Raw genomic sequence first — 27,214 nt, forward strand, 5'->3', positions numbered from 1 at the left:
AAAGCTGTAAGGAATTTATAGGCCATTGAATTCCAAGCCCTTGATTTTATAGATTAAGAAACTGAAGCACAGAGAGATTAAGGGTCCTGTGGTCTGTATTTCAGTTAGGATTTCTGCCTCCAAGGCCAGTACTTTAAGTTGCATTCACATTCTGTCTCTTTCTTTCTCTCTGTCTCTTTGTCTTTCTATCTCTCTCACTCCCCCTTGCTCTTGCTCTCTTTCCCTCAATACCATCATGACAATCATTCTAATTTCAATCTTCAAGGAAACTAAGCAGTATAATGTGCAAATGCTGTAGAAAGTTATATATAGTTTATAAAGTCTTCCACATATATTACCTCATATGTCATTTCTGTACCATGATAATCTAGGGCAAGTAGAACTTCTTTTCCATTTTGCAGATGTAGAATTAAAAGTCCTGGGAGAGGAGGTTACATGTTTTGCATAACACCATGCAACTAGTAAGTGACAGAGCCAGAAGTTCAAGTCTTCTGATTCCAATTTCTATGCTCTTTTTACTACATCATACTGACATAAGAACAGCCAAAGTGTTTACACATATTTTTTCTTGTAGATCAATCGCACTAACCAGTTTAGCTAAAATTTGGTATTGTGGCACTTTTGGGACATCCTTTGTACTCAAAAATAGAGACACAACAATAGTGCTTACTTTATTTCTAAAAGTTTTGCTTTAGGGGAAGAACAGAGTTTGTTATTTTCTAAAGTAATAAGTGTGCCTCTCCTCATTTTTAGTCTCTTGAAATCTAAAAAAAATCCCATAAACCTCTGTGAAAATCTAATCATTTTCTATCAAAGAAGTACAGGGTCTCTGTTTATTTGTGCCATTTTTTCTTTGTTTGAGTTAGAATATATACACTTATCTAATGGATAATTTGAGGATTTCTCCTCAGACTTGTCAATTTAGCTAGGCCTCACTTGAAGTTTAGTCTCTGTGGAAACCCATTTCTCCTTCATTTTCTCTTGGCAGGGAATACACCTATTCCACTATTTCTTTGATAACATTTACCCTTTTTTTCTGACTCAGGTTTCAGCCTCATCATTCAGTTTCCAGTCTTTCAATATCTATTTACCTTTTAATATGATGCCAAAACTGTTAGGAAGAAAATATAAATTGATTGCTTGTACCTTAGCCTACCAAAACCAAAAGTAAAAACAAAAGGATTCTAGGTTGAGTTATTCCCAATCTTCTCATCTTTGTCAGTGGCTCTAAATGAACCAGGACTTCAAAATTATATTCAGTTTTGCTAGCAAATTATTAATTTGAAGCCTTTCCTCTAGGCAACTGCAAGAACATAAACAGTTTAAAGTTCTATCTGATTTTAAAACCTACTTCACATATCCTTCAATTCTTCCCCAGGGTATATTTACTTGGCATTTGATATTTTCTCATGCTCTCTCATTGGTGCTTTGCTATTCTCGAGTCTAAAACATGAGAATGCCTATGCCAGTTTAACTGCATAGTATGTCTTCTTTCTGGCTGAGCACAGCCTTTTGTATTTCATCAATATTCATTAATGTATCTATAATGGGGTCCATCCATTCCATGTTCATAGAATGCTCATAGTCTACATTTTAAAGTGCACAAATCTCAGACATGTATTCCTGTTTCAGGTTTCAGAAGAAATGAACTTATATAGAAAAACTTTTCCCAAAGGTAACTGAATACCCTAATAAGACTCATAACCATTTCTATTGATATGGGTGGACGAACAACACTAGCTTAGGGACAAGCCCATCTATTCCCAAAGGCTGGTCATCAGTGTTACATTTTCACAAACCTCTGATCAGTCAAATTTAACTTTTCATGTTCTCCCAGACTACTGTAGAGCTTCAGTTAAGCTACAACACAACTGATTTTGTACAGTAATTCCAATATGTTCACTTAACAAGAGACATGACAGGTGACTCCAAGCCCATTTTCCTGGAGCATATTTTTCAAACTCAATCACACATTCTCTTGCATCCTCCTTGAAGCTTATTTAAATAAGGTCCTTCAGGGAAAACTAAGCTTTCAACCTTTTTAAGAGCTGAAAATTTGAGAGAGCAAAATAAATATTTTAAAACTTCTCAATTGTCAGTAAGAACATACAAATTTTCTAGGGAACATGAATAAGATGTGGAATTTGGATTTATAATTGCTTTAACAAAATATTATCATTAAGAGGACAACACACAGGAATTAGTGGGGACTCCTGAATGTAGGGACCAATTTTTAATTGGGAGTGTTAGCTATGCGGCTTGCTGCAATATTGGAGCAAGGAAGGAGACTGACAGCCTCCCTCAAAAACACAACAGGATTTATTAACAATGATGAACTTAAAAAACACAACCAAGATCAGTAGAATTAAGAGAAATGAAATAAAATAAAATAAAATGGGGGAAGGGAAATGATACAAACTGAATAAACACCACCGCCCAGGAATCAGCTGAGAACACACAAGGCTGTGTCCTGTGGCCTTTCAAGTTTCAAACTATGATAGCGAATCTCCTCTCTTCTTCTTCCCAGCAGACCCCAGGCTGACCACACACAGCCCCAAGCCAATTGGCTGGCAGCCCTGACTGAAAGTCACATGACTGCCTTCACTGGGCTTCCAGTCATTATAATTTTGCCAGGCCCATGTAGGCGTTGGCGAATGGTGATGATGTGAGGTGCCAGCGCCATGGCAATGGCTATAACCAGTGGGTGGAGCACTATGCCCTTTGCAGAGGTGCTTTGCCTGAGCCCCAGGCCAGTGTGTACCCTGGGTTTTTAAAATTCTAGTCAAAAGATAGGGGTCATAAAAACCTCAAATAACAATAAATTCTTTGTGTGAATGATACAGCTTATCTTTCCATGGCTTTTGCAAGAGAGCAAAAAGACCTACAGGGGCTGTAGGAGAAGAAGAGAAAATGCAGTTAACAACTGCACAACTTTGAAGAGCACAACTTTTGTTTAGCTGACTCTTGCAGACTCTGGGTAGCCACAGTAATAATTAGATGACTCCCTTGGGGTTTGCAAAGAGCCTCAGTGGCAGAAAAGCGTTATGAAAGAAAATGCATGCCCAGAGTTACAATGCTTCAGGTCAGTTTCAGTGCAGAATGATTTTTATTCACATAGCTCATTTGGTTGCCAATGTCAGTACCTTCCCCTGTAGTTCACAAAAATTTAGAGGAATCCTATGGAGAGAATTCCCAAAAAGAACTATTTTTACTTTTCTAAGAATGTAAGTAAAAAGAAAAAGTTTTTGTCTTGACACTAAATTTTTTAAATGGATCAACTAAAGGATTAATTAAAAATTAAAAAAAAACAATAACAGGAAAATACTTAGCTTGAAGGAATATTTGGCTTTAATCAAAGATGTAGACCTGGAAAGTTAGTGATTACTATTGCAACCCCAAATTTTTCAGATGAGGAAACAATTTTCCAGATGAGGATTCAAACTGACATCCTGTGACCCCAGGTTTGATAAATTTTCTACCATATCATGTTACCTGGTATGCCCTGAAGGAGATGGATAGACAAAATAGGAATTTCTTTCTTCCTAGGGGGTTAGTAGGAGGCTATTAAACAAACAAGAAATTGGAATTTAAGGAAAGAGCTGGTGGCTACAGGAGAATTTCCCCTGCCTACAAAGATTGCCTTAGTCTAACTACTAGGCTCCAACAATAATCACATCCAAATGACATCCGTGGTGGCATATTTTCTAAAAAAACCTTTCAAAAGAAAGGAACCAGAAGAAAGAGAAAAATGAAGCCAGTTCAGTGAGTTAAGTTAGTATAATTTGGGAAAAATAACTTGAGTAGTCAGTCAGTGAAGCAGACATCACCAATGAGATCTAAATTATATTCACATTTTCAAGACTGAAGGTTTTTATCTTAGAAAGTAGGTTTGTTTTGCCAGGCAAGTAGGCCATTGTCATACATGGTATACATGCTAAGCAGACATGTTTTTTCTCTTCACATGTCATCATTTATTTTATAAATGTACTGAGCTTCTTTTACCTATGTCCATAATTTTTATTTGTGCTATCAGTCTTACTTCTGAGTTATCAACTTCATTATCTTGCCAATGTGGAAAATTTCATTTTAATATTGTTTATGTTAATAGGTACCATTCAGTATGTTAAGTACTCATTTGGTCATGGATGAAAATCTATTTGTCACTTCAAATAAGAAAGTTTTTTTTAAGTGTGCAAATTGCAAGCACTTGAGTTGCGGAAGGACACATAAGTCTGAAAATAGGTGAGCTGAAAAAGGGGAAAACAGATAATAAAGTAGGTAGAATTAAAGGAGGATAGAAACAGTCACTAAAAACTAATATTTGTTAAAGATGTTCTATAGATGCTATACCATGCTCTTCCCTGACCACTTACCCTACTTCCTCCCAAACCCTCACTCTCTCTATGTCAAAATTTTATCTATGCTTCAAGATCTTTATTTCATTAAAACAGCTCATAAATGAAGCTCAGAAAACATTATTAAAGTGATTAATGGCTTGATATCAAATGGGAGAAATGATTCTAATGGGATATCCTATTGATCTCACCTCACATCTCCTTGTTTCAAAGTTTTTCTTTGTTTTAATGAATGATTAAAATGGAGGCATGGATCATTTGTTCATGAAATTCTAGGTGATACATTACTGGGAGTGATACCTAACACACTAAATGTTAGAATTGGCATCAAAACACCAAGAACAATGGGCCAAATCTAGCCAGAAACAATAGTCAAGAGTAATTAATATCATAATCTTGTGTTAAAAATAAAGTGGGAAAATACACAATGGGGAAGGTATGGATGAAAATATTTAATATGAAAAAGATCTAGGGATCTTAGTAGCCTAAGTTGAATGTGACAACTGAGTCAAATAGCTAATGTGATCTTAGGTCTTATTAATGGAACCTATAACCTAATCATCTTAGGGATCTTTTAATTTACCAATATAATATTTGTTTCTTGCCTCAGTTTTGTCATCATTATTTCAACTCTCACTGTGATGTTAGCCAAGTCATATCTAAGAATGGATCAATACTATGAAAGACTGTACACATTGTACTCTTGTGGCCCTCTTGCTTTATAATTAAGAACAGTTAATTTTTATTCACCACAGAGAGAGGGAAAATATGAAGTGATATTTCTTCTTGAATAAGCTGAATCATTCAACTCTCTTCCCTTATGAGTGGCCCACTCAACCTCCCACACCCATCCACCCATTTCCATGTATTTATGCTGGAGAAGACTTAGAACATATTGGTATTTTCAAATGTGTGAAAATGTATAACATGGAAGAGGGATTTTACTTATTCTGCCTGACCCTAGAAGGCAGAATTAGCAGCAATGGTTGGTAATTATAGTGGGGCATAGACAGTTCAAATACTATTCCTTTTTCCTTTAAATCTCATATATGTAGAATAATGCAAGACAGATTAGCACTCAAATATGTATCAAATGAATAAATACTTGCAAGGAATTTTTAATGTAATTTAAAAAAACCCTTTCTAAAAATTAGAGATGTTCAACAATATAAATAGACTGCTTTATGATATTGTGAGATGATAATCCCTGGAGGATTCAAAATGGAAGCTCCAAGGCCACTTACTAAAGATATTATAGAGTAGTTTCTTGCTTCTTCCAGTGACTGAATATTTAGTCTTCCTTTTTATTCCATGCAATGTAAAGATCTATGATTCCTTCTTAGTCAGATATTACTCTAGATTTGTAATTTCATGTTGTTATTAGGTATTTGTTTTTCTATCACATTCTTTTCTTATTATTTTATCTTATTTTCTGTCTAGGTTTAGGAGTTCATGTTTTCTTTCCATCCTTCTTTGCCAAATGTCTCCCATTTTCAATTAATTAGAATGTTTACTTTGGTTTTATTTTTTTAAATTCCATTTAAATACCTTTTATCCAAATCCTTAAAAGTTTTTTGCTTGCTTCTTGTTCCATTCCTCTTTCCATTTTTATTTCAGAAATCTTTATCACTCTCAAAAACATTGTTTTCATTTTTGTTCACTTCATTAACTTGACAGTTACATTTCATGCTGTCACTTGGAAGCTTCCATGTTCTGCTGCCCTTAATTAATTAACTTAGATATCTTTATCAACCTGAATATTTCATGTCTACACATGAATACCCCAAGACAACCATGATTAACATGAATGAGGTGTGCTGGTTCTATTGACAAGATATTAGCTGCAAGTCCCAAAGGAATGGTACTACATATTATGAATGACCATAGCACGAACATGTCAGTGATTACACATTGATATGTAAAGACCCAGGAAAGGCACAGCTTCATATAAGACCACTGAAATTCCCAATCAAATTTCTCCATTATTATTCTGTTATAGGAATTATCATAAGGAAAAAGCAAGAAGGAGATCATTTTAACCCTATTCTCTTCTCTGGGAAAAAACAAGTCTATCTTAGTATTATTATCAATAATATGCATACATTTCTTTCTATTCATAGGGGCATATGCTAGGCAAATGTGAGCAGCATAACTTTGTGCTCCAGAAAATGTAGAAATAAGTCCCATTCTTTAATTTGGTAATTTTCCTCTTTTGTTCATAGACCAAAAGTTAAGGCAAGATATAGAAAAGGTGACTTTTTTTACAGGCGGATATAATTACCATCAAGATCATTCTCTGGTGTCTCAGCTGTATACCAGTCTGAAGAGGGACCAGTACCATTGACTGTCATGGCTGCCACTTGGAAACTGTATTGACTTCCCTTTTCTAGTCCTGCAAAAGACACGAGAGCCAAAGAAAAAGGACCATTGAATAAGAATTTTTCCATAAGAGTTGGCAAAACAATGATAATATCAACTATAGCAGTAGGAAGCATTAGCTTAAATCTATTTTTTGTTCATTTACAAAGGACAATAGCATCACAACAGCAGCCTTTTCCTATTCTTTACATTTTATTGTTTTCTACTTCTAAAACTATACACTTAAAAAAAATCCCTGAATGTATTCAAGGCATACAATATTAGTCATGAAGAAACAGCCACAATGTCATGGATCTGTTTCCTTCTAGTTCAGAAGGACTCTCCCTATAAGTCAAGAAAAAAATTAAAAACTTGTTTTAATTATCTAATGAATATTAATTAGCTACAATTTTTCTGAAAAATAAAAGAAGGTAAAATTACTTTTTACAAAGGTAAAAAAGTATCTATTGAAAATATCCATTGAAACACAAATTTCAAATAATTAAGCAGAGACTGCATTGTTCCAACTACAATTATAAAGTTTTGGATAATTTAGCCCTAATCATTTGACTTGCAATATAAAATTCAGTTTGGAATGGTACTCAGAAGAAAACAAAAAGAAAATGTATCCTGAAGAACCCAGTCCAAAATATTATAGTCTCTCAATTCCACATTTTATTTTTCCCTAAAAATATTGTTTCTCTAGCCAACATCTGATTATAATTTGATCAATTGTTGTTGTTCAGTCATTTCAGTCCTGTCTGACTATTTATTACCCCATTTGGAGTTTTCTTAGCAAAGATACTGGAGTGGTTTGCCATTTTCCTTTTCCAGCTCATTTTACAGTTGAGGAAACTGAGGCAGACAGGGTTAAGTGACTTTCCTAAGGTCACACTGTTATTAAGTGTCTGAGACTGGATTTTTTAACTCAGGTCTTTTTGACTGATAGGGCCAGTGTTCTATCTACTATACCAACAATTTGATAAGTTACTATAATTCAAATTGCATTTTTCTATTAATATGTCATGCACTAACCAATGTATATCTTAAACTAAACTGACAGAGTCTTTGACCTCAAAGATTTGACAATAAAAGAAAACCAAAATTGAAATAAACACTAAGAAGCTGGACAACAGACTTGGAAGTCACAGTTCTGTGGCCCAAGATGAGTTAAACAATAAACTAAAATGAGGGGGGCAGAGCCAAGATGGTGGAAGAAAGGCAGTAAGGGCTCGGAGCTCCTGACACAATCACCAAATTCTTATTTTCATTAATAAATGCTTAAAAAGTCTAAACTCTTGCTAAAACTTATATTTATTAGCGACCACTCATTAGATATTTTTAGACAGCGTTATTATTGCTCCCTCTATAACTGAGGAAATTCCATACATAAGGAGGCTGAAAGAGGTTAAGTAACTTGTTCAGGTTCATAAATCAAGTAAATGTCTGAGGCTGTGTTTGAACTTGGGTGTTTCTGATTCTAAGGCCACTCCTCTATTCACGGTGCTGCCTAGCTGCTTCTGTGACAATTTCAGTCATATTAGCATATTAGTGATGTTATTTCTCTTCCAGGTACATTTTCAGTTTAAATGTTAGCAGAATAGATATGAGACTTAACATAATGGAATAGATAATATAGAATCTTAGATTGTTGACATGTAGTCCATCAAAAAAGATATTTTGAAGATGGGACTCAAATTTAGCTCACTATTTTGCTTTTACATAAAAGGGATGATGCCAGGTTTTTCCCTCAAGGGAATGAGAGATTTATCCTTCACTGTTAGAGGATTTATGTTTGCACTACTTTATATTTGAATGAGAATTTCCAAAAATTCAAAGACTCCCACTTATTATTTGTCTAGTTTCAGAAGCTCTGGGATATAATAGCTATGATATATGAGGTGTGACCTACCATTTGTCTTTGTGTCATTTGTGTTGCCAGTGGTGGGTCCTATCTCTCTTTATCATACTTATACCTTAAAAAAGTCCCACTCTGATTCTGCATCTTGTTTTGAGTGGAGGTTGCCCTAGGTTCTATGAAGCTATAGCAGTAGAGCCAAGCTCTGGATGCTCATATTAAACTGGACAGTCTTTTTATACAGACTTCGAGATGGACCCTGCCTCTGTCATATGATTTTGTATAGCTCAGTTTCAGATTTCCATTTGGCTAGAATATTGGCTACCTAATGATATTTTGGGGCACGGCAACCTGGGAAATGCTTGTTGTAAGAGTCAAACAGGTTATGGTATGAATTAGCAAGCTGCCTATATATAAATATGATAATTCTTTTAATTACTCATGTATATATATATATTTATGTGTATATATATATATATAGGTATGTAAGTGTGCATATATACACACCATTTTATGCACACATATACACATGCACAATAAATAAATGAATGAACAAATGAAGGAATGAATGAATGAACAAATAAGTAAAGAAACAAACAAATAAATAAATAAATGAAAGGTGATTTTAGGGGAAGGAGCTGCTAAGTGTCACAGTAGATAGAGTACCTGTCCTGGAGTCAGTAATACCTGAGTTCAAATATGGCCACAGAAACTTATTAACTGTGTGACTCCTAGCAAGTCACTTTACTCTGTTTGACTCAATTTCCTCATCTGTAAAATGTGCTGGAAAAAGAAATGGCAAACCATTCCAGTATCTCAGCCAAGAAAACCCTAAATGGAGTCATGAAGAGTCAGACATGACTGAACAACTAAACAACAAAATTTTAGGGATGAAAGTATACTCTAAAGCCTCTTCATCTTCCAAGAATCTTCCAGAACTTTCGCTGCATTTATACATTCCTTTGGAACTCAATATCATTTCCAGGCCAAGCATAGGAGCATGCATCAGTGGAACATATCCATTTTAAATTACATTTCTTAAATATGTTTATGTTAAAAGGTTTATATTATTGAATGTCCATTAATAGTTTGGTGAATATGTCATATGCATTATGTTAAAACATGGTAAAATGACTATAAGAACAGAGATAGGGTATATTATCAAGAACTTAAAGAAAACAAATGAAGTATGGATTAAATAGCGAACTGTATCTCATACTTTATGATTCTCATGATCAGACTTTTCCTTGCTATATCTTATGGAATTCTAGAATGCTGAAATATGAAGGTACTTTAGAGATTATCCTCATTTCCAAAATAAGGAAATTGAAATAAGTGGAAGTGACTTGCCTAAGGACAGAAAAGTAAGCACTAGCATATCCATGATTTGAACCTGAGACCAAATCCACTTCCCTTTCCATGCTACTGCACTGTTTTTACTGAGGCTTGTCTTCACTCTAAAAACATGGTGCCTTAACTTTCTTTATATTATGAGTTTTTGAAGCAGCTCTGCCAACATTGTTTTCCTTCATTTCTATTTGACAAAACAAGTCAGAATATCTATTTTATTGCCCTAAAGAAAATAAAGAATTCAAGGAAGAAAAGATAAGATGATGATGACTAACAGGGATATTAATTTTCAAGGTTGTGAACATTAAGTATGTGATCAATGAATATCAACAGTGAATTATGGGGAGAAAATATAAATGCTTAGCTAGAAATTTGTAGAAAGAGGAAGTTTCTTTTTTTTTTTTTTAGGGCAATGGGGGTTAAGTGACTTGCCCAGGGTCACACAGCTAGTAAGTGTCAAGTGTCTGAGGCCGGATTTGAACTCAGGCACTCCTGAATCCAGGGCCGGTGCTTTATCCACTGTGCCACCTAGCCACCCCAAGAGGAAGTTTCTTAAAGGATCATAGCTGCATCCAGGATCAAATAGCAAATTAAATTACCTTCCCCTGAGAACAACTCTTGTCTAGGGGAAAAAAAGTCAGAGATCTTTGGGAATATGCCTTTTCCTTTCTTTTCATCTATAATTTCATTCACATTTATTATTGTTGTTGCTATTGCCATTACATAAATAGTGATTTTTCTGTATCATGCTAGTTATCAACTGGCAGGGGGGGCACAATGAACAATTTCAGATTAGTAATAAGTTTCTGGCTTAAAGACTATTCTTCCTTTTTCTCTGAGAAACAGTTGGGAAAGATAGCATGAATTTTTGAGCTCCCAAACCTTCCTGCTCTTACCTAATCATGTCTGGAATTCTTTGCCCCCATTTTTTCTAAACACTTTATTACAATTCCCATGTGTTCTTGACACAATTGTTGGACAGGAGAGCATGAACTAAATAACCTAAATATTTTTGGGGGAAGTATGGCTTATGTGATAGAACACTGGGCTAAGGGCCAAGGCAACCTAGATTCTAGTCCTGTTTCTTTCTCTAACTAGCTATATGACCTGAGGCCAGTCACTTACTGTCTCTTTGCCTTAGTTTCCTTAAGTATAAAATGCGAAGGTTTAATTAGATGATTTCTAAGGTCACTTCTAGTTCTATAATTGTAAGACAATCTAATTTCTTTAAAATTACGATAACCTGAGTTGGTGACACTTTCAACCAATATAATTTTCCCCTCTTTCTCTAATGCTAAACCTGTTAGAAAATTGCTGTGCTGTTGCTTCCATTTTTCAGTCCATAAAATACCAATACATGTTTATCATTATGTTTATTCTATATTGGCCGTGGAACACAAGAAAACTGTTAAATTTAATCACAAACAACCTCCTGGGAAGAGCACTCAAAATTAAAAACAGCACTTTAAAATTTAGCTGACATGGGTTCCCACAATAAAACTGATAGCAGCTATTTAAAATCCTTGTTATAACTCTGAATTACTTTGTTACTGCAGATGTCTCATTATCCTGAGGGAAAAAAAAGGAAGAAACACCTGCCTAACGAATCGGGTCCTGTAAAGAAATTTTAAGTATCTACACCTGAATATTTAAATCACATAATTAAATCATTCTGGAATTTCTAAATTTCTCATAGCCAAATCAACACACAAATGTGTCTAATAACGAGTTTTTGAAACCTAGGTCAAATCTTGTAGATTTAAATATCAGGCATCATTGTCTTTTCAATAGGATCTATGACTTCCATTTACTATTGAATATATATGTGTCATCACGAATTCCCTAATTTTACCCAAAGGCTATATCATGGGTACCCTTTTCATACTAATCCACAGTATTTGGTACAGACTCAAGGCTCTCTTATGATCAGGACATTCTTCATGCTCTCTTCACAAGCCACTGCTACAAGCTGGCAAAACAAGGAAAAGTTGATATTGCCTTCATCAATATTATTGTCACTTAAGTTTTTAGGAATAAAGAGAGCATCTGATGGTGTCTAAAACTGTCTCAATTCCAAATCAGCCCTGACATACCATCACTGTATGGAAGGTAACCTGATTGAAACTTGATTTTCTTTACCTTTTGCATTCTCATCAGGATGAACATTTTCCTACAACATAATTACATGCTGTCAGAAATTGGGAGTAACTATATGACAAAAAGACACTATTGTTATGAAAATATAATCATAAGTGTGAAAAGGTGGAACTAGGTCTAGATGACTTGGGTTTTACCTCAGGGTACCAAAATTTAATAAGTGTTTACTATACTTGCAGTCATCCAGTAGTAAAGAAACATTTGACCTTACTTAACTCAGTTAACTATTCATAAATAGCAAGAATTACTAGTTAAAATATAAAGGTCCTACATGGTCATGGTCAAATTTCAGGTGGGCTTTTTCTCAGACCACTATACCATCTTCCTCTGCCCTTAATACAAGGCAGCCTCATCAGCAGTTTTTGAAGGAATTTTTTTAGAACTGTCTTGTCCCATAAAAGTTGCTAACTATATGTGAGATGACAATTAAAAGTATAGCTGTGTTCAACAACTGCTTTGAAGAGAAAAAATATTTATAATCTTAGGAATTTCTCAGACAACTGTCTTCAGGAGTCTGCCCAAATCATTACAAACCATGTTATTTGTGTCTAGCTACACTGGAAACACTCACACCACTTGTTCAAAATGATTATACTGATGAACATGATATAATGAGTCCCTTGGGAAGAGAATAGATATCATCAATTTATACATAAGCAGCAGTGTATCTCCCATAACTTTTCAAAGAGTCTAAGTATTATGGTGGAAAAGATAGTGCATGTGTTGTTCCCACCATCTTCCCACCCTCAAATTATGTGGAAGTCAAAACAAATGTCAAAAATCCATTGCTTCGGCAGTACATGATGGAATAGATGAAATTTATGTCCAGGTGCAGATTAGATCATAAGACCTTGGATATCCTTTTGGATCTGAGATAATGTGATTCCCTGGCCTGGTCATGCAACCACCTGAAGGTAAACAATTCTGAACATAAATACTCCAGAAGCCTTCATCTGTTTCACTGAAGAATAAAAAAAAATCTGACTCCTTGAGGCCAAAAGAGGAGTAAGTCTTTATTTGGGGTATAAGATGCTTAAATGTATAATCTAGAAGGAAGATAAAAAGAAAATCTTTCAGATGGTACATCCCTGCCCCTTTGGAGACAGACAGAAAAAAAAAACTAGCCCATTATATTCTGGTCTTGAATTCAGAAGATTGAGGCTGGAGTCTCAGTTTCTATACTGACTTACTCTGTGATCCTGGTTATTTGCTTCATTTTTCTAAACTTTAGTTTGTCATCAACAAAACTGGTCTGTTAACTCTTACCCCAATTACTTCATAGTGAAGAAATTGATTTGTGAACATAATGATATTTTTTCAGGTTTTGTGATACTGAGCTATACCATACACTATGAAATAACAGTATGTCAGAAAAATTACACAAAAATCATGTTGTTGCAGGTTTTTTTGTAAATAAAATAACAGTTTAAACACATTAAAAGAGTTCATTTTAAGCTAGTTTTGAATTATTATTATTTTTTTTGGTGAGGCAATTGGGGTTAAGTGACTTGCCCAGGGTCACACAGCTAGTAAGCATCAATCATCTGATGTCAGATTTGAACTCAGGTCCTCCTGAATCCAAGGCCAGTGCTCTATCCACTGTGCCACCTAGCTGCCCCTCCACTGAGCTGCCTAGCTGCCCCATGACTTACTTTTTAAAGTAAATATTTTGAGTATATTTTTCATAAAATAAAAATATCTTTTATTGTCTTAAAATCATATATTAATTATTGTGTATAGTATTTATCAAATGCTTGCTATATGCTAGTCACTATGTTGAACATTGGCAAGATTATGCACACACATACATACACCCATAGACATACAGGCATATACATAGATACCTCTAGATAGATTATCTGTCTGTCTATCTATCAATCAATCAATCCATATATCTAATCTATCTAGTTAATTTTCATTCTAATGCAAAGGCAGGGAAATTGGAGATAGCATATAATTTGTGAGGAACAGCTAGTAGGGTATTATGTTTGCACTAGAGAGTATGTAGAAAGGAATAATGTGCTAGAAACCTGGAAATATTTAAAGGACCAGATTTGGAAGAGGTTTGGAACCAAACAAAGGAGTTTACATCTGATTCTAGAAGTAAAAGGGAGTCTTTATAGTTGAATGACTTTTTTTTTTTTTTTGGTGAGGCAATTGGGATTAAGTGACTTGCCCAAGGTCACAAAGCCAGTAAGTGTTAAGTGTCTGAGGCCGGATTTGAACTCAGGTACTCCTGACTCCAGGGCCAGTGCTCTGTCCACTGTGCCATCTAGCTGCCCCCGAGTTCAATGACTTATAAGTTGGTTGTACTTGTAACAATAAGAAAGTCTGGAAGCAGGGTAGATTTGTGGGTAAAGATAATGAGTTCTGTTTGGAATATGTGGAGGTCGAGATGCATGTGGGACAACCAAAGTCGAATAGCCAATGTGGGATATGAGACAAGATCAGGAAAGAGATTAAGACTTGATATATTGATCTGGGGGTTATCTGTATAGTGATACAATTTAATCCATGGAAGTTGATGAGATCAGCAAGTGAGAGAGTGAAAAGACAAACAAGAGTAAGGATTCTGAAACAGGGCTTGCGGTACACCCAGAGTTATTAGGCAACTCATGAATAAATATATAGGTAAGAAGACTGAGAAGAAGTAATTAAAGGAGAAAGAGAACTAAAAAAAGGGCCATGTCTCAATAACCAAGAGGAGAGAGCATCAAGGAGATGATTAACAGTGGCAAATGTTATAGGGAGATCAAAAAGAAAGATTAAGAAAAGGGCACTAAATTGAGCCACTAAGAGATTACTGAAGGGAACTGTTTCAGCAAAATGATTAGGCCAAAAGAGTAGGTTTCAGAAAAGGTGAGAGTTCAAGCACCAAGTATAGATACCTTTTAAAAGAAGTTTAGGGGGCAGCTAGGTGGCGCAGTGGATAAAGAACCAGCCCTGGATTCAGGAGGACCTGAGTTCAACTTCAGCCTCAAACACTTGACACATATTAGCTGTGTGACCCTGGGCAAGTCACTTAACCATCATTGCCCTGCAATAATAATAATAATAATAATAATGAAGTTTAGCTGAGAAAGGAAAGTGAGCTATAGGATGAGAGGCAGTAGGGATCTAGTGAGATCTAGTAGCAGGGATCTAGTAGTAGATCTAGTAAGGTTTCTGTTTTTGTTAAAGATAAGGAGACTTAAGTGTGCTTTTTGGCAACAGTGAATGAATCAGTAGATAGGGAGAGACACGAAATAGAGATTAGACAATAGTGGAGCTAATCTGTTGGAAAATAGCATGGATCCACACAGACAGGTAGATTTTAGTAAGGAGAGGGGCCACTTCTTCATCAGAGAAAAAATGTAGAAAATAACATAGAATAGACGATGGTGTCTGTGTGTGGAGTGGGAGAAGAAGTGATGAAAGGGAAGCTCACAGCAAATGATTTCTATGAACTCAACTAAGGGTATGGAGGTTGGAAGTACAGTTGGAGTCTTGAAGAGGGAAGATGTTTGGAACAGCTTGTATGATGAGTGAGACAGGGAATCAAAAAATAGGATTCCCTTGTTGTGTTGAGGGTTTATTAGATAGCACATGTGTATTATACATGGCACTCTTTTGTAACTGCCTCCAGTTCCCTTTGTCAACACATCAGTAGGAACAAGGACAGTGGATAATGAAATTAGTTGGAGATAGGGTCATGGTAAGACATGGGTAGTCACAGAACAAGAGAATGGGGAATAGGTTATAGTTGAGTGGGTTCAATAAAGGGTCAAGATTGGAAAGGCAAGAATGTATAGCTATTGCTTCACTAGAGTATGGAAACTGTGGAAGGCATGGTGATGGCAAAGAGTAGGTTTAAAACTAGTACAGCATAAAAAGAGAAAGAATGAGATTCTAAGATTGTGAGCAGATAAAGGAGTTTTAGAGTTCATATGTCGTCAAACTGGTGAATGATGTCAAAATCTAGGATAGGATACTGAGGTAGATTAGAAAAGTTGGTTATAGGTAGCTAGGTGGCACAGTGGATAAAGCACCAGCCCTGGATTCAGGAGTACCTGAGTTCAAATCCAGCCTCAGACACTTGACACTTACTAGCTGTGTGACCCTGGGCAAGTCACTAAACCCTCACTGCCCCGCAAAAAAAAAAAAAAAAAAAGAAAGAAAGAAAGAAAGAAAGAAAGAAAGAAAGAAAGAAAGAAAGAAAGAAAGAACAAGAAAAAAAGAAAAGTTGGTCATGAATATTTTGTGTATTGAAGAAATGAGAAATATCAGGATTTGAGGGAACATCAAAATGTATTTGAGATCCTTCAGAAGTACAGGATTTGAGGCATCCATGCATTCATAGAGGGTTAAGAACTACTGTAAGGCCTCTCATTTGTACAGTGTTCATAATGAAGTGAGATTAATTTTATATTTCATGGTGTTTAATCTCAGTATTCTTCAGAACTCTGCATAGAGCTTTCAGATGAAGAAATCTTGAAAAGGCAGATCGTCTGTTGCTATGCAATTTATAGTAGTAGGAGTTTTTTAGGGACACCTGAGATTCAATGAAATGTCCAGTCACACAGGCAGGAAGTTATCAGAGGCAGGAATTGAGCTCAGGTAATAAGGTTATGGACATTAGGACCTTAAACACAAGAAAACCAAGGTTCTTAACTAAGGAAGACCTAAGGGATCAGAGGTTTGGGAACCTGACTAGGGAAAAATGTTGTGGGCGCGCACACACACACACACACACACACACACACACACACACAGAGTTAAGAACCCCATCACTATACCATGCTGCCTCTTATTTGTGCAGAATTCATACTGAAATTAAATTCATTGTATATTTATGGACTTTAATATCATCGTCATCATCATTGTTAACATTTATTTAGCACTTTAAGAATTACAGAATACTTTACAATACTACCTCATTTTATCCTTATATCAAGAGTGGCATGTAGGTGCTATTTTATAATTTTATGGATGAGGAAACTAAGGCAAACATAGATTAAGTGGCTTGCCCAAGTGTTACATGGCTAAAATGTACCTTGGGACATATTTGAACTCAGGTTTTCCTGCTCTATCACTGTGCCACCTATCTGCTCTATTCCAAAATTCAAACTCCCCCAAAATCAAAGAAGTGACTAAGAAGTGGCTAACTTTTACGTTCTATTAAGATAAGGCTTCCATTGAGTAGAAAGCATTATTTACATAGTTAATGAAGCCTTAGAGTCATCCTTGTCTCTTCTTTCTCCCTCAGACCAGATATCAGTGATTGGTGAATTCCTGTCTCTTCTATAGTAAATGATGACATCTCTGGAGAGTATGTTTTTCAGTTGTTTTAGTCCTGTATGACTCTTCTTGATCCCATTTGAGGTTTTCTTGGCAAAGGTACTGGAGTGGTTTGCCATTTCCTTTTTCAATTCATTTTACAGATGAGTACACTGAGGCAAACAGGGTTAAAGTAAGTGACTTGACCAGAGTGACACAGACATTAGTAAGGGTTCTGAGGCCAGTCCAGAACTCTATCCACTGTGTCACCCAGATGCTCCCTAGAAATTATAAACTTTCTCTAGTCTGTATTCATCCTGCTGCCACTCTAGACACTCTTTACCTCTTGCCTGAACTTTTGTACAAGTTCCCTGTCATGGCTCCTAGCTTCCAATTTCTCCCTTCTCTCATTCATCTTCCCCATAACTGTCAAAAAGGTCTGTTACAGAAAAGACCATGTTATTACTGTACAGAAAAGACCTTGTCACTCTTCTGCTCAAAAATCTCCATTAGTTCTCTTTTGCCTATAGGATAAAGTGATAAATACAAGCTCATTGGTCTAACATTTTAATGACCTCCATAATCATATTCTAGCTGAACTTTTCCCTTGCGGATTAGAACCCCAGGGAAAAACAGACTTCTGTGGTTCAGGTTAGTCACAACATTATGCACATATGCCGCAAATAATCAATCTTACCTCTCTGGCCAAACACATCTATAAAAGGACATGAGAACATTATTCTGAGAGTGGTAACCTACAAAGTCAGAATGGAATGGAAGCAAGTCCCAGGGTATTTGTGATGAAGTAGGCTAGGGATGGAGTGTGAGGAAAGAAGGTGATCAAAGTGTTTCTGAGAGAATGATTTTTAACATGACTGTGTTGAAGACCAAGTAGCTGAGTTGTTGTGAGCCAATGCTTGGACTTGTGAATATTATTTCAATATAGATTCTTAGTGATTTAAAATAGTTCATGGGAAACTTTTCATATGGGTCCTAGATTTTGAGATAGAAGAGCTCTTAGAGGCTATGATGTTCAGTCACCTCTTTTAACAGACGAGGAAGCAGGCTTAAAGAGGTTAAGAGATTTGTCTAAGATCACACAAAAAGTAAATTCCTAAGGCAGAATTCAAACTCAGGTCTCACTGACTCTGGGTCTAGTGTTCCAAGCAATAAATCCCTCCCTACCTCCTGGTGATAGTTACTTTCAATCTTAATCTAGCAATGGGGGGTTGAAGATCATTTAAATTTGAGGGTGCTCTGCCTGGGTGTGGTGGCTATTATTAAGAGCTATCAGTCTTCTTTTATCTGGCAAAGGGCCTAATTACTATACTGACTTATATATAGTATATTACATTATGTTAACTTGGCTGACTGAAGCTAATCTGACTGGGGTGAAGGGCAGAGGATTTGGAGGGGGTAGTGAAGGGACCCAAAGAGATCAGAGATCAGTAAACCAATACCCAGTTGAGATAATGTATCCAGGATTCAGCAGGAGTCTTGAGAACCATCAGAGCAACTCACACAACAGCATCATAAGATGGCAATGCCATACACCTTAGGAAGCAAGCCTATCGAAAACACTGCTATGATATCATTGGAAGACAAAGGTAGTTCTGCCATGTCAGAGCCATCAATGGTTGTTCAGTGTGTGTCTTAGCTATAGATATTCCCTATATGGATGCCCTTCATGTGTGGCTATTCTCATTTTTGGTACAAATAATTTTAAGAGTATACACTGGGGGCAGCTAGGTAGCACAGTGGATAAAGCACCGGCCCTGGATTCAGGAGTACCTGAGTTCGGGTCCGGCCTCAGACACTTTACTAGCTGTGTGACCTTGGGCAAGTCACTTAACCCCCATTGCCCCGCAAAAAAAAAAAAAAAAAAAAAAAGAGTATACACTGTTTTATGATAAGAATGTTCTATTTTGACACTTGCCTTCACAGTGAACTAATTTGCCTTCACATTGAAGTAATTCTATCTTCTGACTCCAAAGTAAATGCATCAGTGGGGGCTCATGAATTATGGTTTTTATTCACTATATAGACACATGGATATAGACAGACAAACACACAGATAATAATTTGAAAAGGGAAGAGGGAATTAACAACTAGATGATCATGGAAGGTTTTCTTAGTAGAAGACAGATGAGATGAGCTTTCACATTTTAAAAACAAAATTTTAATAAGAAATTTTAAGAAGCCACATGTGTGCATAGTAGATATTTAATGCAATTGAATCAAATTGCATTGTTAGGAAAATAATGAAATTAATACAGATTAAACTTGCAAAGTACCAGAGCTCTATGATTAAGAAAATTCAGAAGCAAAATCTGTGATGATAGCATAATGTAGAAAATACAGTTAAAATATAGACTATGTTTCTTCAGGCCAATAAATGTCATCCTTCAAGTAAGATATCAATGCTCCCTTGAAATGAAAGTATATTATATTCCCAAAGAATTTAATTTATCAAAATATTTCAAGAAGACACCATATGACCACTGACCTGTGAACAAGTACCAGAGGTTGTTTGGCTCCAGTGTTTCCATCTCACCTCGGCGGGTTGTCTTTCTATGTCGGATTTTATAACCAGTAATAAATCCATTTTGTGTGCCTGGTGGTGGAGGTAGCCAACTCACTTTGATACTCTGTAAAACAAAAGATGTTAATGTGAAAAGTTGGTCAAAAGAAAGGAAGCTTCAGGAGGAATGGCATTTGATGAGAGAATACAGAGGGGAAAAGATAAATATCAGGAACTTGATATTCAGTCATTTTTCAGTCTTGTCCTTCTCTTCATGACCCATTACATTTGGGAAGGTGAGTTGAACAGAGTTAAGTGACTTGCCTGGGGTCACACAGCTAGTCATTGTCTACGGCCACTCTTGAACTCAGCTCTTCCTGGCTCCAGGCCTGGCACTCTATCTGCTGCACCATCTAACTGCTCCATTAGGGAACTGTATCAGGCTTTTATGTTTATTTAAGTAAAGAAAAGAAATATGACAGACATATTATCACGTATCAGATTTCCAAAGCAAATTTTGAAGCTTAAGAGGCCATCAAGTCAAACCCTCCACTTTATGAATTAGGAAACTCAGGCGCACAAAAGTTAAATGTCACCCAGGTAGTATTTGGTAGGGTCTAAACTTGGCTCCTCTGATTCCAAATTCAGTGCTCTTTCCACTGCACCCCTCTACAATTTTTAGATAAAAAAGTAGATGATAAAGTTTAGAGTCATGAATATATTGTCTAGAAATATATGTGGCACAGTGGATAAAGCACTGGCCCTGGATTCAGGAGTACCTGAATTCAAATCCGGCCTCAGACACTTGATACTTACTAGCTGTGTGACCCTGGGCAAGTCACTTAACCCTCATTGCCCCACCAAATACATACATACATATATATATATATATATATATATATATATATATATATATATATATATATATATATATATATATACACACACACACACACACATACATATATATACACATATATACATATACATATATATATATGTATATATACATGTATGTATGTGGTGTGTGTGTATGTGTATGTTTGAATCACACAAGTCAGGATTATATTGGCTTCACTAGAATAATGAAGATTGAAAGGGAAGTCAAAGTAGCTGTCTCACCTCTACCTTTGCTTTGAGCAAGTTATTTCCCCTTTGGAAGCCTCAATTACCTTATCCATAAAATGAAAGATTCAAAGGATATCCTAGACTTAGACCTAAAAGGGATCTTAAAGATCATTTAACAGCACCCTTCACACACCATTTAACTAATCAGGAACTGAAGCCTAACAGTTAAGTGTACAAAGGGAGTAAGTAGCAGAACTAAAAATTCAAAACCAGATCCTCTGACTAAAATCTAGAACACTTTCCATCACACCGTGATGAAGTTAATGTCTACTAGATTGTGTGATCCTTTCCAAGGATTTACAGTTATATGTAATTATAATTATATATAAATATGATACATTCATAATCAATAAATCATAAAATTTAAATTCTTGATATATAATTTATATAAATTCATTTGATTAGAAAAATTTTATCTATAAATAAAATATTATAGGGTATCTTGAGTATGCATACAGCAACTATGCTTAATAAATGGCAGACTTTCCTTTGGTCATTTAATTGATGGGTATTTTAGTATGCCCATTTGAAAAGCAAGTGTGGTATTCACAATTGTTAAAAATGACTATAAATTCCCCACCAAGTCTAGACTATTTCATAATTCCAATGATTGTATGACTATTATTTATTTTTAGACAGATGATAATTTTTCATTATTATGTTTGATAATTTCATATGCTGGCTTCAATTTTCACCATATACCCCTTGTACTGTCAGTACTTTTCAGTATAATTTATTAAGCAAGCAATTATATTTTCTGGGAGTCAGGATTTGAAGACCTTGCAGTGCTATTCTTTTACTTGGATTTCCATCTTTGCAAGTAGTTCTTTGAATTGCTCTTTGCATTCTTCCCCCCTCCCCCACCCCAGGGCAATGAGGGTTAAGTGACTTGCCCAGGGTCACACAGCTAGTAATTGTCAAGTGTCAGAGGACAGATTTGAACTCAGGTCCTCCTGAATCCACTGTGCCACCTAGCTGCCCCTGCTCTTTCTATTCTTTTCCCCTATTTTCATTTGTAATTAAATCCCAGATTTGTATGCCTCTCTTTTTAGAGCACTTTTGTATCAATTTCCAACACATACAAGCACATTGAAAGCTATGACAATAGAATTCTTTCAGTTTAGCTCACTCTTTTCAGTTTTTGAAGACAGGACATGGAAAAGAACTTCAAATTATATTATTTTGAAAAGTTAATGTCTATTTTATAAATAATCAGATGATTGAAAATTTTTAGACATTTCATAATAAAGAGCAATGTATTTAACCCTGCATTCCCTATGGAATATATTCCATAGTCACTATCATAGCTAGAAATCTCCCATTTTCTCGCTAAGCTACCTAAAATGATCACTATTAGAAAAAAAAAAAAGATTTACTTTGAGCACAACCTAATCTCTGTGGAGTGGTTTAAGGATATTATTAACTCTCTCAACTACTGTTAACAATATAAACTAATTCTATTATGCCTTGAATTAGAAACTGATGTTGTTTTTTAAATTAAAAACAAAATTCAGTCTTTACAGAAAGTGTTGTGGTTTACTTGCTTAGTACACTACTTGGCACATAGGGTATAATAAGTGTTTATCGACTGACTGATGGGAGCCAGGAAGATTTTTCCTGTGATGTTTACTATCTGAATGACCATGGGCATGCCATTTAACCCCTCTGACGTTCATTTTCCTAAAATAAGAATAATAAGCTCTTTAGTGCTGATTTTACAGAGTTATGAGAATTAAATGCAATAATATGTAAAAAGGGTTTTTACAAACATTACAGAGCTATGCCAAAATTATTATGACAAATCCACATTCTCCTCACAAAGCTGGTATAAACAAAATACTGGTTAACCTCAAAATGTTATAGTTTACATTTTTATTATGATTATTGATAAAGGGAAAAGGCATTTTTTAAACAAATGAGGTCAGTGCCCTTAAAATTAAAAGGCTCTCATAGCAATTATATCCATTATATTCTGTAACCCTATTTTCCTAAATAATTATTCCTTAGACAGTTAATAAAATTACAATAATTTATTCCTCATTACATTCTTGCAAAGCTGTTTAGTTGGTCCATAAGGAATCAGAAATAAAGGGAGCAAGGATCCATGTCAAAGTCATATAGTAAGCCTACGCAAAGGGAAGACTGAGTTTCATTTGACACCAAAACTTTGTTCTAAAGAGATTTTTCTCTACAGGGGACCTTTCCAAAGGAGTATATTTCTGAGTAGAAAAAGAAACATTTTTATGTCAGGCACCCATACAATGCATTTAAACAGTATATAGAAACTGAAGATAGCATTGGTCTTCTAAAGAATCTCTGTTTTATCATACCCACATTCTGAACTCAAACATACATACTGGCATGTTCACCAGTCTCTAACTTATCTCGACTCTTGCTAGGAGCGAAGGCCATGACATAACATCTAAGTTGTCTGTTCCCAAAGAGTAGAGGCCAAGGGCTAATGAAAATGGTGGACTATTGGTGAAACATACGAAATACTAATTTACCATCTGACCTTTCAAGGTTCACAGAGATTAATACTGAAAAGATTTTTATAAAAATAAATGATATCCTGTGCTTAGAATGTTAAATTTCTTTGAAGATTTGGGAAACCCTTTCTCTAGTTGTAGAAAAGTAATGTACACTTTTGCCCTTAGGGTGCCACTGAACTACACCTTTAATGAATCAGCCAATTAATAAATGCATATTGGATTTCTAATATTTACATAACACTTTGGAGTTTTCTATAATAACCCTGTGAAGTAAGTACTTTAAATATATATGTATATATATTTAAAGGGAAATTAAAACTATGATAGGTTAAGTGATTTTAAATTCTTCCTTTCAACAAGCATTTATTAGGCACACACTAAGTGCCAGACACTGTCCTGACAGACACCAGCACCAGCACCAAACTACAACGGCAGAAAATAGTCCTTGTCCTCAAGGAGCTCACATTTTATTTAGAGAGAAGGAACAAAATAAGAACAGATAAATAAAAATGATACACAGAATAATTTGATGGGAAAAGAAGATCAGAATAAATCTTGTAGAAAATGACAAGTCACTAACAATCTCATAACTGCCAAATCAATTTTAATTACCTTAATCACTGTTTCTCAAACCTAATCCTTCCTGACTTCTTTATAGCATTTGATGCTATTGACTATTTTCTCTTCTTTGATATTTTTGCCTCTAGTTTTTGCCAACGCGGCTTTCTCTTAGTTCTCCTCCTGTCTACCCTGTGATTTCTCAGTCTCCTTTGCTCAATCACCATCAATGTTACTCCTATTACCTGTGAGTATTCCCCATAGCATTGTCCTCAGCACTCTTTTCTTTTCCCTATACTTTCATTTGGTGACCTCATCTCTCTAGGTTTCAATTTTCAACTCTTCATAGAATTGAATCTGTATATGTAGTGCCATTTTCTCTCCTGAACTACAGTCCTGTATCACAATCAAAGTACCCATTAGATATGTCTAACAGGATGTTCTGTACACATTTCAAAATTATCTTGTTCAAATCAGAACCGATTTTCTCCACTTCAACAAAATATAACCTTCTTTTGAAAGTAAAGAAGAAAGGAAGGAGTACATTCCAAGCATGAGAAAGAGCTTGTCTAAAGACACGAAAATAGGGAAGTTGAATTTTATGTATAGAGAAAAGCAATTAAACCAGGTTGGCTGAAAAGTACTATATGGAATGGAATGGAATGTAAAATATTTTTTGGTGTTTTTTTGTTTTGTTTTTTGATTTTTAAAAAATAGACTAGAACTAACTGCAAAGAAATCTAAGTAACAACCAGAGTAATTTTCATTTTAACACAGAGGCAATTAGGAGCCAGTGGATCATCTTCAGTAACATGGTCAAACCTTTTTGTTTTGTTTTGTTTTGCTTTTTTTTTTTTTTTAGCATATCAATTATTTGTCATTGGATGTTGGGTTGGAAAGTGGAGAGGTTTGAGGCAGGGAGAACAATCAGGAGGATCTTTCTATAGTTCAAGCAAGAAGAGATGAGGGCATTAACTAGGGTTATGGTTGTATGATTGGAGAAAAGCAGAAATATGTGAGATATTTTAGGGGTAGAATGGATTTTATTGTTGGTTTTTCTCAGTCATGCCTGGCTCTTCATGAACCCATTTGGGGTTTTCTTGGCAAAGATACTGGGGTGGTTTGCCATGGCCTCTAGCTCATTTTGCAGATGAAGAATTCAGGCAAACAGGGTTAAATGACTTGCCCTGGGTCACACAGCTACTAAGTGTCTGAAGCTAGATTTGAATTTAGGTCTTCTTGACTGTAGGCCCAAATGCTCTATGCACTGTGCCACCTACTTGCCCAAGAATAGATTAGACTTGGAAATTGACTTACTTGCCTGAACTTGACAAAAAACAAATACTGCTCCTTCCAGTTCCCTTCTCTGCCCATATATAGATTTATTGGTTCAACTTTTATTGATGCAATCATTTTTTTACATTCCCTTTGCTCAAGCCAGATGAAAGTGTGTCTCAAGAGGCTCTCACCTATTCATTTCTCTTTTTAAAGGGATTATGATGATTAAAAATACTATTTTTTTCATTCCTCTACCCATCTTCTTTCTCATAAAATAATTCTGTCTCATCATGACTCATAGACTGTGGTCATAGATATTCTTGCTTTATTTGGCAATGATACTGACAAGTTAAGACATCTAATGATAATAGTATTACTACCTTTTCCTTGAAATATATAAACATGGAGGTAATATTTATCCTTTGTATGATATATGAACTAGGTTTTTTTTAATTAGATTGTTTTTGTTTGTTAACTGTCCAGTTAAATTTTCTTGATAATCTCTAGTTTTCAAAGAAAATATGCTTACAAGCCAGTGATTTGTTCTTTATTGCACAAATCATTCTCTGATTTATATTATATTATACAATACTTAGATGCATGATAATAACAATTTCCTTTTCCTTATATCATATTCAAGGTTGTTTCTTTTTTTCCCTCAGTTTCTTATTAATTCTAAATGGACTGAACTCATGTTACTTGCCATGTACAATGCTTCCTTCTGGATGTTTACAAAATCATTTTGAAGAGCTGGACCTGACAACTATATTTTTATATGAGCTAAACTTAAGATACCTCTATGGAATCATCTTGTGAATGAGAATATTTTTTTTCTAGGAAATTTTCTTCTATGATTTCCTAAAATATGACATTTAGTTTATTTGGTTCATCATTAGCTTCCTCTCCATTTCCCTGGAAGGTTAATGATCTTCAGATAATCTTACAAAGCACTATCTTTATTATTAATTGCTTTAGGTTATAAAGATTTTGTATTCTATAAGTTTTGTTGATTTATTTGTTGTTGTTCCATATCCATTTTTTCTTCCACCTCTGCCTTTCTTTTTCACAATGGTCACTGTTTTATGATGAAATTCTACTATTTATTTTAAATCATTAATTTCCTATCTTTTCATATTCTTCTTTCAGAAGAATTTTTAACTTCCATTTTAATAATTTTAACTGATTTATTAAGTTTCTGAAATACTTTGTTCATTCTTCTGGTAGTTCTCTGCTCATTTAGAATGTTTAATTATTGTTGATATGTTCACCTGGAGATATCACTTTATTTTACTCAACAGCATTTATTTATTGTATTAGGGTCCTTTTTTTGGCAGGGCAATGTGGGTTAAGTGACTTGCCCAGGGTCACACAGCTAGTAAGTGTAAAGTGTCTGAGGCTGGATTTAAACTCAGGTACTCCTGAATCCAGGGCTGGTGCTTATCCACTGAGCCACCTACCTGCCCATTGGTTTACTCTTTCTTTCTGCTCTATCCCTTTCTTTTTCTGTTGTTCTTTTACCTTATGGGGCATTTCTTGATTTTGTTTCTTTTGTTTCTTGTTCTTTGTTTTTGTTTAAGGTGAAAAAAGGGAGCAGTGATTAAATGGTAATTTACCACTAAATTCAGATCTCTTCATTATGGGTTCAGTGGTCTTTCCACTCTACTACATAGCACATGTGCTCAGCAATATGCTACCTTTTTTGTAGAGTTTTTTTCCAGTATTTTTGTCTTCCTTCATCTTTTTTATTTTAATGATATGATAGGGTTTTAGCAAAAAAAAAACTCAGTAAAATGATTAAACTAAAATTATGATATTATTCCAAATAGAAATAACAGACATATTAAAAATAAAAGGGTTCTTTCATAGTGACATTTTAGTTTTGCACATCTGAGAAGCATTCTTT

The 27,214-nt window shown here is 35.1% G+C and overlaps 1 protein-coding gene across 1 annotated transcript in view; it reads right to left on the reverse strand.

The window, feature by feature from the left end:
* Positions 1 to 27,214, reverse strand: part of DCC (DCC netrin 1 receptor) — a 1,450,760-nt gene that overhangs the window by 236,051 nt on the left and 1,187,495 nt on the right. Inside the window, exons 13-14 of the mRNA XM_043979362.1 lie at positions 19,841 to 19,982; positions 6,637 to 6,747 (exon numbers count right to left, since the gene is read on the reverse strand). Coding sequence (XP_043835297.1) covers positions 6,637 to 6,747; positions 19,841 to 19,982 — 253 coding nt within the window. The remainder of the gene's footprint in view (positions 1 to 6,636; positions 6,748 to 19,840; positions 19,983 to 27,214) is intronic.

The sequence above is a fragment of the Dromiciops gliroides genome, chromosome 1, assembly GCF_019393635.1.
Source record: "Dromiciops gliroides isolate mDroGli1 chromosome 1, mDroGli1.pri, whole genome shotgun sequence".
Taxonomy (NCBI): domain Eukaryota; kingdom Metazoa; phylum Chordata; class Mammalia; order Microbiotheria; family Microbiotheriidae; genus Dromiciops; species Dromiciops gliroides.